Source organism: Stegostoma tigrinum, chromosome 1, assembly GCF_030684315.1.
Source record: "Stegostoma tigrinum isolate sSteTig4 chromosome 1, sSteTig4.hap1, whole genome shotgun sequence".
Taxonomy (NCBI): domain Eukaryota; kingdom Metazoa; phylum Chordata; class Chondrichthyes; order Orectolobiformes; family Stegostomatidae; genus Stegostoma; species Stegostoma tigrinum.
The window spans coordinates 34,923,669-34,940,009 of NC_081354.1; the positions used below are offsets into that span (position 1 = coordinate 34,923,669).

General features: G+C 41.0%; 1 protein-coding gene across 6 annotated transcripts in view; it reads right to left on the reverse strand.

The window, feature by feature from the left end:
- Positions 1-16,341, reverse strand: part of afg2a (AFG2 AAA ATPase homolog A) — a 423,169-nt gene that overhangs the window by 331,443 nt on the left and 75,385 nt on the right. For all 6 annotated transcript variants that reach the window (XM_059644453.1, XM_048543094.1, XM_048543085.1 and 3 more), the window contains exon 11: positions 14,869-15,078. In XM_059644453.1, coding sequence (XP_059500436.1) covers positions 14,869-15,078 — 210 coding nt within the window. The remainder of the gene's footprint in view (positions 1-14,868; positions 15,079-16,341) is intronic.

Here is a 16,341-nt window from a genome sequence, read left to right on the forward strand (position 1 = left end):
CCAGCTAAGTATCACCTGCATGGGTTTCTTTGGGGATGGTGGGAGGTGTTGCGGCGGCTACTCAACAAACAGTGTTTCACATTACCTATTAAATCCTACAGTATTTTTGGAACACTTGTGGTAACGACACAAAATGATTTGAGTCAAGGAAGCAGGATTATACGGATCAAGATTCTTAGCTGAAAGACACCATTTTGCCCTTTCTTCTGCACAAGTACCAATCCATGTGAACTGATTGTTGAATTGGAAAGCAGTCCACATTTGTGTACTATACTTGCTACAATATGAACTTTCTTTTAACACTGAGCTCATCTTTCTTTCAGAAAACAAAGTATTCAATCAGCAGGCTGGGAGTAAAATTTGATCATGTTGAGGGTCACAGTGGCAGGTCCAGAAGTGTGCATCTTTCATTCAGAGGCAGAGCAGCTCTCCATGAGTAATCACTTGGCAACCAGAGGAGACAGCACTGGCCAATTATACAGCCAGGATGACCAGAACTTATCAGCCCTGCTGCTACCTCACTGGGTTGCAGGTCCAGGTGCCACATTTGAATGACACCCACACAGTCATCCTACCTCGGTCATCCAGGGGCATCTACATAACTGCTTGTGATCCAAAAATCAGTGGTCACTTACAATGACATTTTGTGAGGAGATCACGAGATTTTGCAGAGACTTCATTCTGGGTGGAATCTAGGTACAATGATAATGTCACAAACCTGCCTAGCATGTTCCTCCATGACATCTGCATAGCCTTCAGTGAACTTCAGCTCAGTCCCCAACATCTAGTTATCATTCACTGCAGTCACTATTAGTTAGTCACAGTCAGTTTGCTGGAACAGCCGTCCCATAGGGCTAACAATTGCTCTTTGTTGCAGTGGAGCAAATCACAGAACATAGGTTGCTCAATAAGTTCTCTATTTCAATATCTAGTAAAATACTCATCTCATCAGACTTCCATTTAGAGTCAAACTAAAAGATTCATTTATAAAATAATACATTAAATGCAAGAAAACACACGATGGAAAGGAATGGATCAGACAGTATTCCTGCCCACTGCACAGAACCACGTCAACCACAGCAAAACAGTGAAAGTCACAAATGAAGGTACCTTCATGCTACTTAAATTATCTGCAATATCAGATACAGTAGTATCTCCAAAAAAAGTCTGTTCTACTTGTCAAACGTTCTAACATCATTAAATTATAAATTCAACCAATTTAATCAAGGAAAAAAGTGTGTCACTATGAGTTTGATCCAGACACCAGGTTAATATTTTAAATTGGATCCTGTAGAATACAATGTAAAGGTTCCATCTGCGACAATATGGCTAACTTTCCCACTACTTCGGAACTTCACATTAATTCTAGCGGTTCTGAATCTTCCTTTTCAAACCGATCCTCAAAATAGAGACTCCACAGAAAACACATTATAAAAATATAAACAGACCACAATTAACTGCAGACAGAACTGAGGAGACAGAGTAACATAATTTTCAAATTTGGTTTGGATTCTTCTCTGAGAAAAAAATTGGCCGTTCCCAGGGAAGTATAATATTATTAAGACTCCATTAAGTTGGACACAATGCTAATCAGTATTCGTGGAAGAATACAAAAGGCAAAGCTTCAAAATAAAAATCCTGACAGTAGGTAAAGGCATTATTGTTTATAAGAACAAGAAGTAACAGTTTAAGCAGAGATAGTAGGAACTGCAGATGCTGCAGAATCTGAGATATCAAGGTATAGAGCTGGATGAACACAGCAGGCCAAGCAGCATCAGAGGAGCAGGAAGGCTAACGTTTCGGGCCTAGACCCTTCTTCAGAAAATCTGAAGAAATTGGAAAAAGGGTCGAGGCCACAACTGTCAGCCTTCCTGCTCCTCTGATGCTGCTTGGCCTGCTGTGTTCATCCAGCTCACACCTTGTTGTAACAGTTTAAGCAGTCCATTTTGCCTTTCAAACCTGGTCCGCCATTCAATAAGATCGCAGCTGACTTTTTAACTCAACTTAGCCTTTGCATATCCTTCAACCATCTTAAATCCAAACTCTACCAATCTGTTCAGAATACTTTCAACTACTAACCAGTCACAGTTTTCCGAGGTAATGTTTTTTAAAGATCTGCAAGCTCTTGAATTGAAAAAACAATACACATCTGTCTTAAATGGCTAACCTCTTAATCTGAGACCGAGACATTTAGTTCTAGGTTTCCCACTCTGAAGAAACATTCACCCAATATTCGTCCTATTAACTTTCTTTGGAATTTTACCTTCCAAGAAGATTGCTCTCAACCTTCTAAATTCTAAAATTTAGAACAATCACCTTATCCCAGGAATCAGTTTTGTGGATTTTTTTTTACATTCCCTCCAAGGCAAGTAATTCCTTCCTTAGTGAGGAGACCAAAATGTACAGAATCCTCCAGGTATGGTCTCACCATGACTCTATATTATTACAGTAAGACTACTTCATTGTTACTCACCAAATCTACTTATAATACAGGCTGATGTGTAATTTGGATCGCACCTACTTTGATTTGTGTACAGGTTCCTCTGAACGGCCACATTTCCGAGATTTTCACCATTTTAAAAGTATTCTTTATTCTCCTTCCAGAATGCATAGTTTCTTATTTTCCTACATTACCTCTATTTCCCAAGTTCTTACCCATTCCCTCTGCAGCATTTCTGCATCTTTCTCACTGCTTATTTTCCCATCTAACTTGATATCATCATAAACTTTGATTCAGTCTACTCAGCACTCTCAAAGTCATTAACATAAACTATATGCTAAAAGAACTCATCTTCGGTGGTACACCCCAAGTTACAGCCTGTTGGGGAAAGAACAAATCTTCCCATTTTCAGTTGAAGCCTTCTGTTGAAAGGGGTTCATCGTGTCTGGTCTGCTATATCAGTGACTTTTCTCGTTATTTTTCGTCATTTTTCATTTCTTTAATAATATACCGGGTTCCTCCTCACACTTCTTATACAGTCAACACACTAGGGCAGGTGGAGATGCTCACCACTCCTGGGTCCTTCCAGCATTTACACCACCAGCAACTTATTTAAAGACCAGCTGCACATAATTTCAGACACGTCAGAAGTGGCCCTCACATTATGGTGTCCCATCATCATCATTGGTGATACAACAAATTAGCTCCCCACTTCACCAAAAGACCTAGTCGTACCATCATTTGGCTATTAATCCAGATCCATTTAACATTCTGGGGATTTGGGTTTGAATCCCACCAAGGCAGATGGTGTAATTTGATTTGAATAATAATCTGGCAATAAGAGTTTAATGATGATCATGAAACTATTGCCAATCGTCAGGGAAAAGCCCACTTGGTTCCCTTTGGGGAAGGAATTTGGTCTGGCCTACATCTGACTCCAGACCACAGTAATGCGAATGACTCTTAACTGCCCACTGGGCAATTAGGGATGGACTATAAATGCCGGTCCAACCAGTGACCCCACTTCACATGATTGAATAAAAATACTCCTAAGCATTTCGCATTTCAGTTTCATAATTAGATATGAACATATAACTCTCACTGTTGCATTCATCATTTTCATTCAATGGTTCTCACTCCCTGATCTTCCCAAACTACTAACCCTTCCTACTGTCTATGCTTCCTATTCACTATGACACCTCACCACCTCTCCTCCACTACCACCACACGCTCTTCCAACCACATTCATCATCCTCAATCCCTTTGTTTATCTCATTTCAGAAAAAAAACTGGCTCACCCCAGTAAAACAACACGTCCATATAACCCCAACTAAGGGTCTAGGCCCGAAACGTCAGCTTTTGTGCTCCTGAGATGCTGCTGGGCCTGCTGTGTTCATCCAGCCTCACATTTTATTACTTGTAATTCCTGTACTGGTAACACTTGACCTACGCTACTCAGCCTGGCCCAATCCCTGACTGCAAACACACATATCCCCAGAATTTTGTGGGTGCAAGCACCTAACCGACTTTGATGTACATCCTGAACTGGAATGGACCAACCCTTTGACAGACTTTGACAGCAGGCCTGACTGACTGTATTTCCCCTTCATGCATCTGAGGACTGCTCACCTTTAATTGTCAGAAATGGCCATTTAGTTGAAGTGCATGCAGTATGTTTGACATGTAAGCACATCCTATAGGTATGACATAGGCATTACATATAGCCATCCAGTGATACGTTCACCCTCTTGACTGTTCAGTCCTTCCAACTGTGACAAGTAACGGGTGCTAAAAAGCAATACAAGCTCTACAGGCCGATAGCCTCCAATTGAACACTGAAGACCCTATGCACAAAGTGAAGATGGAAGCTAGCAGCCTCTAAATAAGCGGTAAATTGATTGAGAAATAAGAAGTTAAGTGCTGTAAAAATGCTACTTAGATGCATGAGCTGAATGTGTGTCCCTGTATGCAAGATGACCTGGCATGCAAGTTATAGATTTCACTCAACTCCAAAGTAAAGACTTGAAGAGTTGAATTGGTGTGATAGTTTTACTGAGAGCAAGCGTGATGATATATGTGGTTTGCCCATGTTGATTTACACAGACAAATGCGAGAGGAAGCCATTGGCGTACAGCATACAGCGATGCTGTTGTCAAAATGGATTTGAATGATGCCTGCGACAAGCAACTAGGGAGTTGCAGCTGACATGTAACTGCCCTGACTTACCAGGTGGGAATTTGCATTATCTAGTGTTTTACAGAAGAAACTTGGGTGTGGCATAGCGATTAGGTGAGCTGGGCTAATAATTCAAGTCAGCAGCATAGTAGCAGAACAGCATGTGGGCCCCTGCCCGGACCCCATCTGCTTTTACATTTTTTTTCCTTCTCAGCATTTTTTTTTAAACTTTAATCTACCTAACGTTTCGGGAGAGAGCAAGCGAGTGTGGGGGAAAGAGAGCGAACACGCGGAAGAGCGAGCCAGCGGGGGGAAGAGCAAGCCCAAGGAGGAGAGGAATGAGCCCAATGCAGATGACAGCAAACCCATTGCGGATGAAATCAAGGTCTCCTGGCATCTGCAGCAACGGTGAGAAAAGGCAGATTAAAATGTTGTGAGGAGTGCAAGCCCAACATGGCTAAGCACTTCAGGAGGACCACAACGTTGAAATTTTAAATATATTTCCTAATTTTTCTACTTTGTATCTGAGATATTGTACCTTGGTGCCTAATTCGGCGCTGGGAATGGTAACGTTGTAGACTTTTCTTGGTACTCCTGCATCTTTGCACGTGACTAAAATCTAATTCTAATGAGCTGCAAATGCATAGTAATCAAAGCTCAACAGCGAGATTCTGAAGTCACTGTTTAAGACTTAAGGGAAAATACATTTGGGAATTTTTTTTAATGTCACAATTCTGATTCTCTCTTCCTTGCCATACTTTCTCAACTTTCTCACCATTGCCTACTACTCCAGGGATCCACTTTTTAGAAAATAATGGGCTTATCCATTTCTGGCCTCTTATTCATCTCACTTATTCACTGACTAATAAACAAAAGAACCATGGGTGTTGTAAATCAGGAACAAAACAAACATTGCTGGAAAGACTCAGCAGGTCTGGCAGCCTCTGTGGAGGAGAAAGCAGAGTTAACGTTTCGGGTCTGATGACCCTTCCGCAGTTCCGATAGTTCCCCTTATTTTCTACTTAAATATATTTGGAGCAGTTCCCAGATATCCTGTATTGAGAACTCATTTTGTTTCATCTGCAGGACATCTAGAGAGAGCAATTTAATCCTAAAAAGTATCTGTGCATTCACAGAGGAACTATCAGTTCTGAGGAAGGGTCACCGGATCCGAAACGCTAACTCTGCTTTCTCCTCCACAAATGCTGCCAAACCTGCTAAGCTTTTCGAGCAACTTTGTTTTTGTTACTTATTCACTGACAATTGTTTTCAGTTGCACAGTCTTTAAGCTCTAGAATGCCACCACTAGACTTCTCAGCATCTCTGCTACTGCCCATTAAAATGCACCTTAGAAGTTCATACAAACTGTAAATCAAATGACTTAAGATAATTTTCCTTTACTGGTGTCCAGAGCAGGGAGAAACTTAGAAAGGGCACTTGACAAAATTGTTTCTCTTTTGCAAACCATGCCACAGGTTCGTTGAAATATACTTTGGCAGACAGATAAAACCTAGATTTAACATTTAATTCTCAAATTTGCAGCTCTGTTAATGGAGTACTGAAGTATCAGACTAGATTATGCATTAAGGTCCATGATGTTGCTTCATTGCAAACAAAATGACTGCCATAAATGAGCTAAACTCATGTATTGAAATCTGGGAGTCATTTGAATTTACATACAATTTTGACATCTGCTTACATTCTTAATACTGTATTACTCAAGGAGATTAACTACCTTACCAAAATCCTGAGCTAATACGCCACTGGCGACACACTGTAACTGTATTCCTACTACACATCCTTGAACAGAAAAGCTACTCATGTATGATGGGAGAATGTGAGACAAGCTGGAAGTAAAGGTATGGGAGGGCAACTCCCGATTTAACCTCCCAGAACATTAGTTCCCCTTATTTTCTACGAAAATATATCTGGAGCAGTTCCCAGATATCCTGTATTGAGAACTCATTTTGTTTCACCTGCACGACATCTAGAGAGAGCAATTTAACTTTAAAAAGTATCTGTGCATTCACAGAGGAAAGCAAGAACAGTCCTCTTAGGATGTGGATAAGTGCACGAATGGCAACTGTTCAAATTAGCGGAAAATAAGTTGCCATAAAATTGAGCTGAACAGATGTTCATTTAACAGACAGCTGTGCAGATTGGATAAGGACTACAGCATGCTGAGGAATTCTGTGGGGAACTAAGTTAAGGTAAGTGTAGTACACAGTTATTAAATTATTGCTTTAATATCAGAGGCATCAGTTCACTGAAGCAAACCGTGAGGCAAATTCCAAAATGTAAATACCTCAAACTTACCACCTATACCTATTAGTTAAGATGAAACAGGAGATTGCACAAATATTTGTGAATTGCTACAATTAAAAGATTAATCGTGCCAATTCCAACTGACTACAGTAACCACTTTGTGGAATTGAGCAAAATCACAGCATTTTGAAGATTTTCAGAAATGCTAGTACAAGACAGGATGGCTTATACATGAGATTTACACCTTCTTCAACATTTGGCATTAGTGTGATCATTAAGAAATTGCGGGATAAAATTCTAATATTGTGGTACAAAAGGTATAGAGCTGGATGAACACAGCAGTCCAAGCAGCAACAGAGGAGCAAGAATGCTGACATTTCGGGTCTGGACCCTTCTTCAGAGATGTAAGGTTCAGTCACATTGCTGTGGGTCTGGAGTAACTATAGACCACATCATTTCTTAAAAAGGGTCCAGACCTGAAACGTCAATTTTCCTGCTCCGTGGATGCTGTTTGGCCTGATGGATTCATTCAGCTCTACACCTATCTCAGATTCTCCAACATCGGCAGTTCCCACTATCTCTGATCCAATATCGTGGTACCTTGTTTTAATCCCCATTCTACGGTTGGCAAGCACAAGTCCATGCTGTCACTATTCCTATCCCTACCCAATTCTTAGCTAATTATAAATGAGTGAAGAATTTGAGAGATTTCCCCTTAGAGTAATTTTCCATCCTGGTCATTATTGTGACTGACGAATATCAAATGGTAACTCAATAAACAGTCCCTCCATCTTCGTATTCAAGACCAAAGCATCCAGCTGTCAGTTAGTGCAGTACAAGGCACCTGGGAGTGGACAATCAACAGTTCAACCACGTAGGTGACCAAATCCTGCTGACAAGTATAGCTTCATTATCACAAGGAATTGATTGGAGATGAACATCATGGACTCACCAGCTCACAGTTCTACCTCTAACTTTATGGCAGAGAGAATATCACCAATGAAGTATTCAAAATAGCCAGGCAAGCAAACTGATCCCAGGTTTAAGACGAGCAATGACAAAAATATAAAAGAATAAATTGATGAAACAGGCTGTATGCAGCACATTAAGATCACTAATAATGCACAACCATTTGTTCCCTAAAGTTTTTCATTTTATGCTGAATTATTAATTGATGGGACAGTGACGCATTGATAATGTCAGTGAACTAGTAATCCATAGCTCCACACTAATGTTATGGTGAAATGGGCTTTAAACCCGTCATGGTGGAAACTGAATTCAGTAAAGTCTGGAATTCAATGCTTGTTTCATTCAATAATGTGCTTTGGGGAAAGAAATCTGGGACCTTTACCTGGTCTGGTCTATGGTGACTCCAGACCTACAGCAATGTGACTGAATCTTACATGCACTTTAAAATGATCCATCAAGCCACTTTGTTGTATCAAAACTGTTAGAAAGTCTCAAGAAAAAAAAATGTAACAGGACTGACCATCTGGCCTCAACCCAGGTACCAGAAACAATAATACCAAAATTGAGACGCAGATTCGAAGACTCATCAGGAGATAGCACTAACTGCAGATGCTGGTGTCAGAATACAGCGTGGAGCTGGAGGACCACAGCAGGTTAGGCAGCATTGGAGGAGCAGGAAATTTGACAGTTTGGGTCAGGACCCTTCATCAGGAGTCTTGATGTAGGGTCCCGACCTGAAACGTCGACTTAATGTACAAGATTGAACTCCATCTGTCACAGTTTTTCCCATTCACTTAACATAAAATTATAAAGGAATACTGACAGACTCTCTTCTGCACTGTCTATAATCTAACTTTGTGTCTTGAATGACGAGTTACGCTTGCAGCAAATCAATCATAACCACAAGAATGCATGAAAGGTTATTTTAATACAATGCACTGGAAAATGGGCGTTATAAGTAAAAGGTGCAAACATGGCTGGACCATCAATGAGCATAAGATGCTTGTGTCCCTGCTAGCTTTTCACTACGGCAATAAAATCTAACTCTGCCGCCCTATACTCCACCAACACCAGCAACTCTTCCAGAATCCTGCAGCATCCACCACTTCAAATATTTGCCCAATTTACCTACAGAGGTTACAATTTTACAATAATGTACCAACATTCTAGCTACTAAGCCTGGCACTTTTCATTTTGTTTGGCATCTTAGATTTCTCTTCCTGTCATGAAATGGCAGGATTCAAACATGAAATTACAGGGAAAAATTTTGGAAGCAACCATGTGTCCAAAGGCATCAGCTGAGGAAAGGAGTTTTTAAGTGGAGTGATAGCTTTCAAGTTACACAGTTCAAGGTTGGATTTCTTGAAGAGGGGTGACAGTGATTTAGGAAGGGCGAAGTGCAATTGTTGAACAGATGGGTGATCAGCATTACTGCGGGAATGGAGTCAAGAGAACAGCGAAATGGAACAAAATGAGTTCAAGGTGGGCACAAGGGAAAACAGAAGAGAAAATGAGAAAGATGTGAATTCAGGTTTAAGGCACGAGTAGGTTGAGGGAAATGTTCACTTGCTTGGTGAGCAGAACGGAGAGATGAATACAGGATTCTCATCTTCAACAAAAGGAAAACCATAAGCTTCTTGTATTTGTTAAAAGAGATGATGTGCAAAATTTAGACTAACTTACAAATACTGATTACCTGATGGGGCTCCAACACCTATGGAACCACACCCCAAGCAGGTGGTCAATGCCTACAGCAGGGCAAAGAAGAAAATGGATAGAATAAGGAGAAAAAAAACATGATCTACATGAACAATAAATCAATGTTTCACACACGGCACGGCTACTCTTAGTGTTTCAGGTAAAACAACTACAACACCTTAAGCAAAAATATTAGTTAGCTCTATGGGACATGCATAAATCCCTGAAAGGCACATTATGAATGTAATATATGTGAAGCAACTTGGAGGTGGTGGTATTCTCATGGTTTTGCTGCTCTCAAAGCTTGGAATTTCTGTTCAAGTAAGTTTGGCAAGTGACTGCAGTGCATCATCTAAGTTATAAATCCTGCAGTAGCACTGGATTAGTGTCGTTAGAGGTAGAAATTAAGTTAAATTGTACAGACAGCAAGTACAAGCAAATCCTCTCTCCCCAAAGATGTCAAACTTCTGGAATGTTTCTGCAGCTGTATTCATCCACTGGAGAGTCTTCCATCACTTCCCTGACCTGAGGTTTTTGTGTAACAGTAGAAAACAATGAGGACATGAGCCAATTGGCACTCACTGCTACAGAATTGATATTACTGGTTAATTATGGTCCCTAAATTCCTATTTCAAGAGGCAAGCAGTTAGCAATAGTGTAGGCCAGATTAGACCGTTCCTGTAGGAAGTGGTCACTCCTTGCACGTGTGGCACAAATGTCATTCACTATTTGAAAAGGTGATTCTGGCTGCTGACAAGTACAGCTTCATTATCACAAGGAGTTGATTGGAGATGAACATCATGGACTCACCAGCTCACAGTTCTACCTCTAACTTTATGGCAGAGAGAATATCACCAATGAAGTATCCAAAATAGCCAGGCAAGCAAAGTGATCCCCAACACTACGTGGTAAAGTGGTAATTTCACTCCACATGTAATCCAGAGGACCAGGATAATTCTTTTAGGGCATGAATTCAAGTCAACAGTTGTGAAACATAAATTAAATTAATAACTGAAACTGGAATATAAAGCTAGCATCAGTAATGTTGACTAATCATCACTGATAGGTTTTTACAGCAATCTGGTTCACTATTGTCAGTTCCGAAGAAGAGATACATTAATTATGTTATTCTGTCCATAGATACTGCCAGAGCTTCTCAGCATTTTCTGTTTGTATTTTAGATTTCCAGCATCTGCAATATTTTGCTTTTATATTGTTCACTACTATCATTTGGGGAAGGAAATCTGCCATCTTTGTGCAATCTGGCCGACATGTGGCTCCAAACAGTAATATAGTTGACTCTTAACTGCCCAATGCAATAGCCTAGCAAACCACTGAGTTCGAGGGCAAGAAAATACTGACCTTCCCAGAGATATCCATGTTCCATGAAAGAAAAAAGAAAAAAACTGCCACAATGTCTTAAATCTGCAATGAATGATAACCAAAAGTTTTATGTGAATTCGAAGCACAGGAGGGATATCTTCTTAACACCCACTGACATCAATTTTGCTCCGGCTTCTTCATATTATGTTTGTCGAATGCTGCCAGGAAAATTACTCCTCCCTTTTCTCTATGTTTTATATTATATCTATGCTTGAATCAACGTTGGAATGTGCTCTGGAGTTGAGTGATTTGGCAGAATCCAGCTAATTGTGCCAGTGAGCTCTCATTTGAGCGTTATAGAGTAATAAGAGTTGTGCAGTGTGGAAACAGACCTTCGGTTCAACTCATCCATGTTGACCAGATAATCTAGTCCCATTTGCCAGCATTTGGCACAAATTCCACCAAACCCTTCCTATTTATTTATCCATCCAGATGCCTTTTAAATGTTGTAATTGTACCTTCCACCACCACTTCCTCTGGCAACTCCTTCCACACTCGTACTACTCTCTGCATGAAAAAGTTGCCACTTAGGTCAGTTTTAACTCTTTCCTGTCTCACCTTAAAAACTTATGCCCTCTAGTTTTGGACTCCCCTACCTGGAGAAAAGGCCTTGGCTGTTCACTCTATTCATTCCCCCCCCACCCCCCCCATGACTTTATAAACCTTTAAGGTCATTCCTCAGCCTCCGACACTCCAGAGAAAATAGTCCCAGCCTGGCCATTTTAAGGGATCTATGTATCTGCACACCAAGATCCCTCTGTTCCTCCACACTGCCAAGAATCTTAATCCTGTACTCAGCTTTCAAATTCGACCTTCCAAAATGCATCACCTCGCATTTATCCAGGTTGAACTCCATCTGCCACCTCTCAGCCCATCTCTGCATCCTGTCAATGTCCCGCTGCAGCCTACAACAGCCCTCTATACTGTCAACAACACCTCCAACCTTCGTGTCGTCTGCAAACTTGCTGACCCATCCTTCAATCCCCTCATCCCAAGTCATTAATAAAAATTACAAACAGTAGGGGCCCAAGGACAGAGCCCTGTGGAACACCACTCACCACTGACTTCCAGGCAGAATATTTTCCTTCTACTACCACTCGCTGTCTTCTGTTGGCCAGCCAATTCTGTATCCAGACAGCTAAGTTCCCCTGTATCCCATTCCTCCTGACCTTCTGAATGAGCCTACCAGAGGGAACCTTATCAAAAGCCTTGCTGAAGTCCATATACACCACATCCACAGCTTGACCCTCATCAACTTTTCTAGTCACATCCTCAAAGAACTCGATAAGGTTTGTGAGGCATGACCTGCCCCTCTCAAAGCCGTGTTGACTGCATTTAAACAAGCCATGCTCTTCCAGATGGTCATAAATCCTATCCCTCAGAATCCTTTCTAACACCTTGCAGACGACAGACGTGAGACTTACTGGTCTGTAATTGCCGGGGATTTCCCTATTTCCTTTCTGGAATTTAGGAATTACATTTGCCTCTCTCCAGTCCTGAGGTACGACTCCAGTGGAGAGTGAGGATGCAAAGATCTTCGCAAGTGGTGAAGCAATTGCATTTCTCGCTTCCCAAAGCAGCCGAGGACAAATCTGGTCCGGCCTGGCGACTTGCCAATCTTAATGTTTGACAAAATTTTCAGCACTTCAGCTTCCTCTATCTCTATCCATTCCAGCATGCACACCTGCTCTTCAAACGTTTCATTCACTACAAAGTTTGTTTCTTTCGTAAAGACAGAAGCACCGAAACAGACCACATATCTTTCCCCTCTCACCTTAAACCGATACCCTCTAGTTTTGGACTCCCACATATATCTCAATCAGAGCCCCTCTCATCCTTCTAAACTCAAAATGTATACAAGCCCAGTCACTCCAATCTTTCAACATACGATAGTCCCACCATTCTAGGAACTGACCTCGTGAACCTACGCTGCACTCCCTCAATAGCAAGAATGTCCTTCCTCAAATTTGGAGACCAAAACTGCACACAATACTCCAGGTATGGTCTCACAGGGCCCTGTACAGCTGCAGAAGGACCTCTTTGCTCCTATACTCAATTCCTCTTGTTATGAGGGCCAGCATGCCATTAGTTTTCTTCACTGCCTGCACAGTAGACTCCACAAACATTCCCATCCTCAGCTATGGGGGAACCCTGCATACAAGTGCAAAAGTTAAGGCTGAAGCATTCAAAAACCTGTCTTCAGACAGAGCTGCCAAGTGCATGATCCATCTTGGTCTCCTCCAGAAATCCCATACAAAACATGATCAATTTCAGCCAAATCGATTCATTCCATGTAAATTCAAGAAACGGATGAAGGCACTGGATACTGAAAGGCTATAAGCCATGACAACATTCTAGCAATAGTATTGATGACTTGTGCTCCCGAACATGCTATGTCCTTAGCCAAGCTGTTCCAGTACAACTACAACACTGGCATCCACCAATATAAAACTGCTGATTTTATGGACAGGGTTGTTAAGAAAGCATATGGTGTTTTGGCTTTCATTAACAGGGGGATTGAGTTTGAGTCGTGAGATCTTGTTGCAGCTCTATAAAACTTTGGTTAGACCGCACTTGGAATACTGCGTCCAGTTCTGGTCGCCCTATTATAGGAAAGATGTGGATGCTTTGGAGAGGGTTCAGAGGAGGTTTACCAGGATGCTGCCTGGACTGGAGGGCTTATGTTATGAAGCGAGGTTGACTGAGCACGGACTCTTCATTGGAGAAGAGGAGGAGGAGAGGGGACCTAATTGAGGTATACAAGATAATGAGAAGCATAGATAGAGTTGATAGCCAGAGACTATTTCCCAGGGCAGAAAAGGCTAACACGAGGGGTCATAGTTTTAAGCTGGTTGGAGGAAAGTATAGAGGGGATGTCAGAGGCGGGTTCTTTACACAGAGAGTTGTGAGAGCTTGGAATGCGTTGCCAGCAGCAGTTGTGGAAACAAGGTCATTGGGGACATTTAAGAGACTGCTGGACATGCATATGGTCACAAAAATTTGAGGGTGCATACATGAGGATCAATGGTCGGCACAACATCGTGGGCTGAAGGGCCTGTTCTGTGCTGTACTGTTCTATGTTCTACTCAGCCTCTCCCCATAGCTCAAACCCTCCAACCCTTCTGAAGTTTTCCAAACTCTTTCAAGTTTCACAACATCCTTCCTAAGGCAGGGCGGCCAATACTGAATGCAGTATTCCTAAAGTGGCCTAGCCAATGTCCTGTACAGCTGCATCATGACCACCCTCTCCCCCCAACTCCTATACTGACCAATAAAGGCAAACGTACCATATGCCTTCTTCACTACTCTGTCCACCTGCGACTCCAATTCAAGCAGCAATGTTCCTGCACGCCAAGGTCCCTTTGTTCACCAACATTCTCCAGGGCCTTAATCTGTTTTTATGAATCAACTGGTACTGAAGTGAACTACAGCTGCTTAGTGCCCTGTAAAACACTTTCCTGGGCACATTAAAAAAAACGTATTAAGATCACAAAATACAGGAATGGAATTCAGCCATGCAGCCCATTGAGACTACTCCTCCAATCGATCGTGACTGATATGTTTCTCAAACTCTTTCTCCTGCCTTTTCACGTAACCCCTGATCTCCTTACATGGGATAACAGTAGCTTTACAATTACATTGCAAGAATAGTCCCAAAATCTTCTCAGACACAGTGTCCATTGTGTTTTGATTATTCTACAGTGAAATTTCTTGGGCCATTTTAAAAGCTTGGGTTGTTGTTCACCAATAACTTCTACATGGACATCCATTTCAAGAACTCTCTATTAATAGCAGAACTAAATTGTGCTGTTTTTAAAAGACATTTGCATTACACTTTTTTAAAATGGAGCTATCAATAACTGAACCGGAGAACAGACACAACCTCGGTCTGTTCGATGCAATGTCTGTAGAAAACTTTTCAATTTGTGCAGTATTACCTTCACAGCTAAGAAATTCAGTCCACTCTCATTGGCCAAAGCTTTTGCTATCATTGTCTTAGAGCATCCAGGAGGCCCATAAAGCAGAATTCCTTTTGGAGGTTGAATCCCCATTCTGGTAAAGGATTCAGGGTGTTTATGTGGCCACTCAACAGCCTGCTTGAGTTTCAGCTTCACGTTTTCCATCCCTCCAATATCTGACCAGGATACCTAAGCAATGAAAAGACACTGATTAGTACAGGGTCACCTTACCTGACCAGACACTTCCATTTTGCAGGTAACAACTGAATATTAAGCAACAGAAGTAAACAGCATCATTTTTTAAGATGACATGATAAAGCAATATCACATGTAGTCACCCCTCTGTATTCATGTGGATTTAATTTCTGAGACACTCCTCAATTAATGAAATCCTATATTGTGGAGCTCATTTAAAAATAGGGTAATAACAAGAAGAAAATCGTGGATTCGCTATTTTTGCCGACGGATGCTGACCTTTGTTGTTACTTATTTATTGGTACAGACAGGTGAATTTGCGATTCATGATTTCACGAATACAAAGGATTTACTGTACGACAAACTTTTAATTAACTGGCAACTTTTGGACCAGGAGTGTGCCAAATGATCAAATATTCCAGATAATCAAGAGGCACGCATAACCACAGTAAATGCTGACCAAGCAAAGCATCAACATCACTCAAAAAAACTAAATAAAAACATCAACATGCCTCCTAAAACCAATGTAAAACACTCAGTAAATAACAAATGCAGGGGGTGAACACATCACCGTTATACTTTATTTACAGCACAAATACTTGGACATCACTGTAAATTGCAGTATTTAAAATATATAATTCTTGCCAGCTTATCAAGAGTGCTGGTTGAGAAGGTGCCAGTCAAAACAAAGCTTGCTGTATATCACTTGTGGTTGTTCAGAAATTGTAGCCAAGTTTCATGTTAAAAAGACCAATTTGGGATACAAATTCGTACATCACATTGCATCTCTTGACTTAACTTGCCTAAAGAGGCCATCTCAGCAGAACATTCATTGTAAGCACAGCCATACATACAGAACAGTGATTTTAATTTTCTTTACTTGACTCTTCAAAGTCCTTGGGAATAAATGCCCAGGTGTTAATTTTTCACCTACAGATTCAAGATGTTCAATCCAAGCAAAAATAAAGAATATAGACTCCAACTTTTTCTTCCCCTCTCATTACTCCCACCATTGTGATGGTTGTTATTGCCTGATAACTCAGCACACAACTGGAATCAAAATTGGGACTTGTGGGAAAGTTATTACTTTTTGTTAAAGAAAATCCCAAACATATTCAAGAAGAAACGAAAGGATGTCCTTATTGTTTTTCTAATAAAGTGGCCTAACATAAATTTTCAAAACTAGAAAGGAATTGTTGAAGTTGTGCTAGATAAACTGGTCACACCAAATAAAAATGCAAAATTAGGTATTATGTT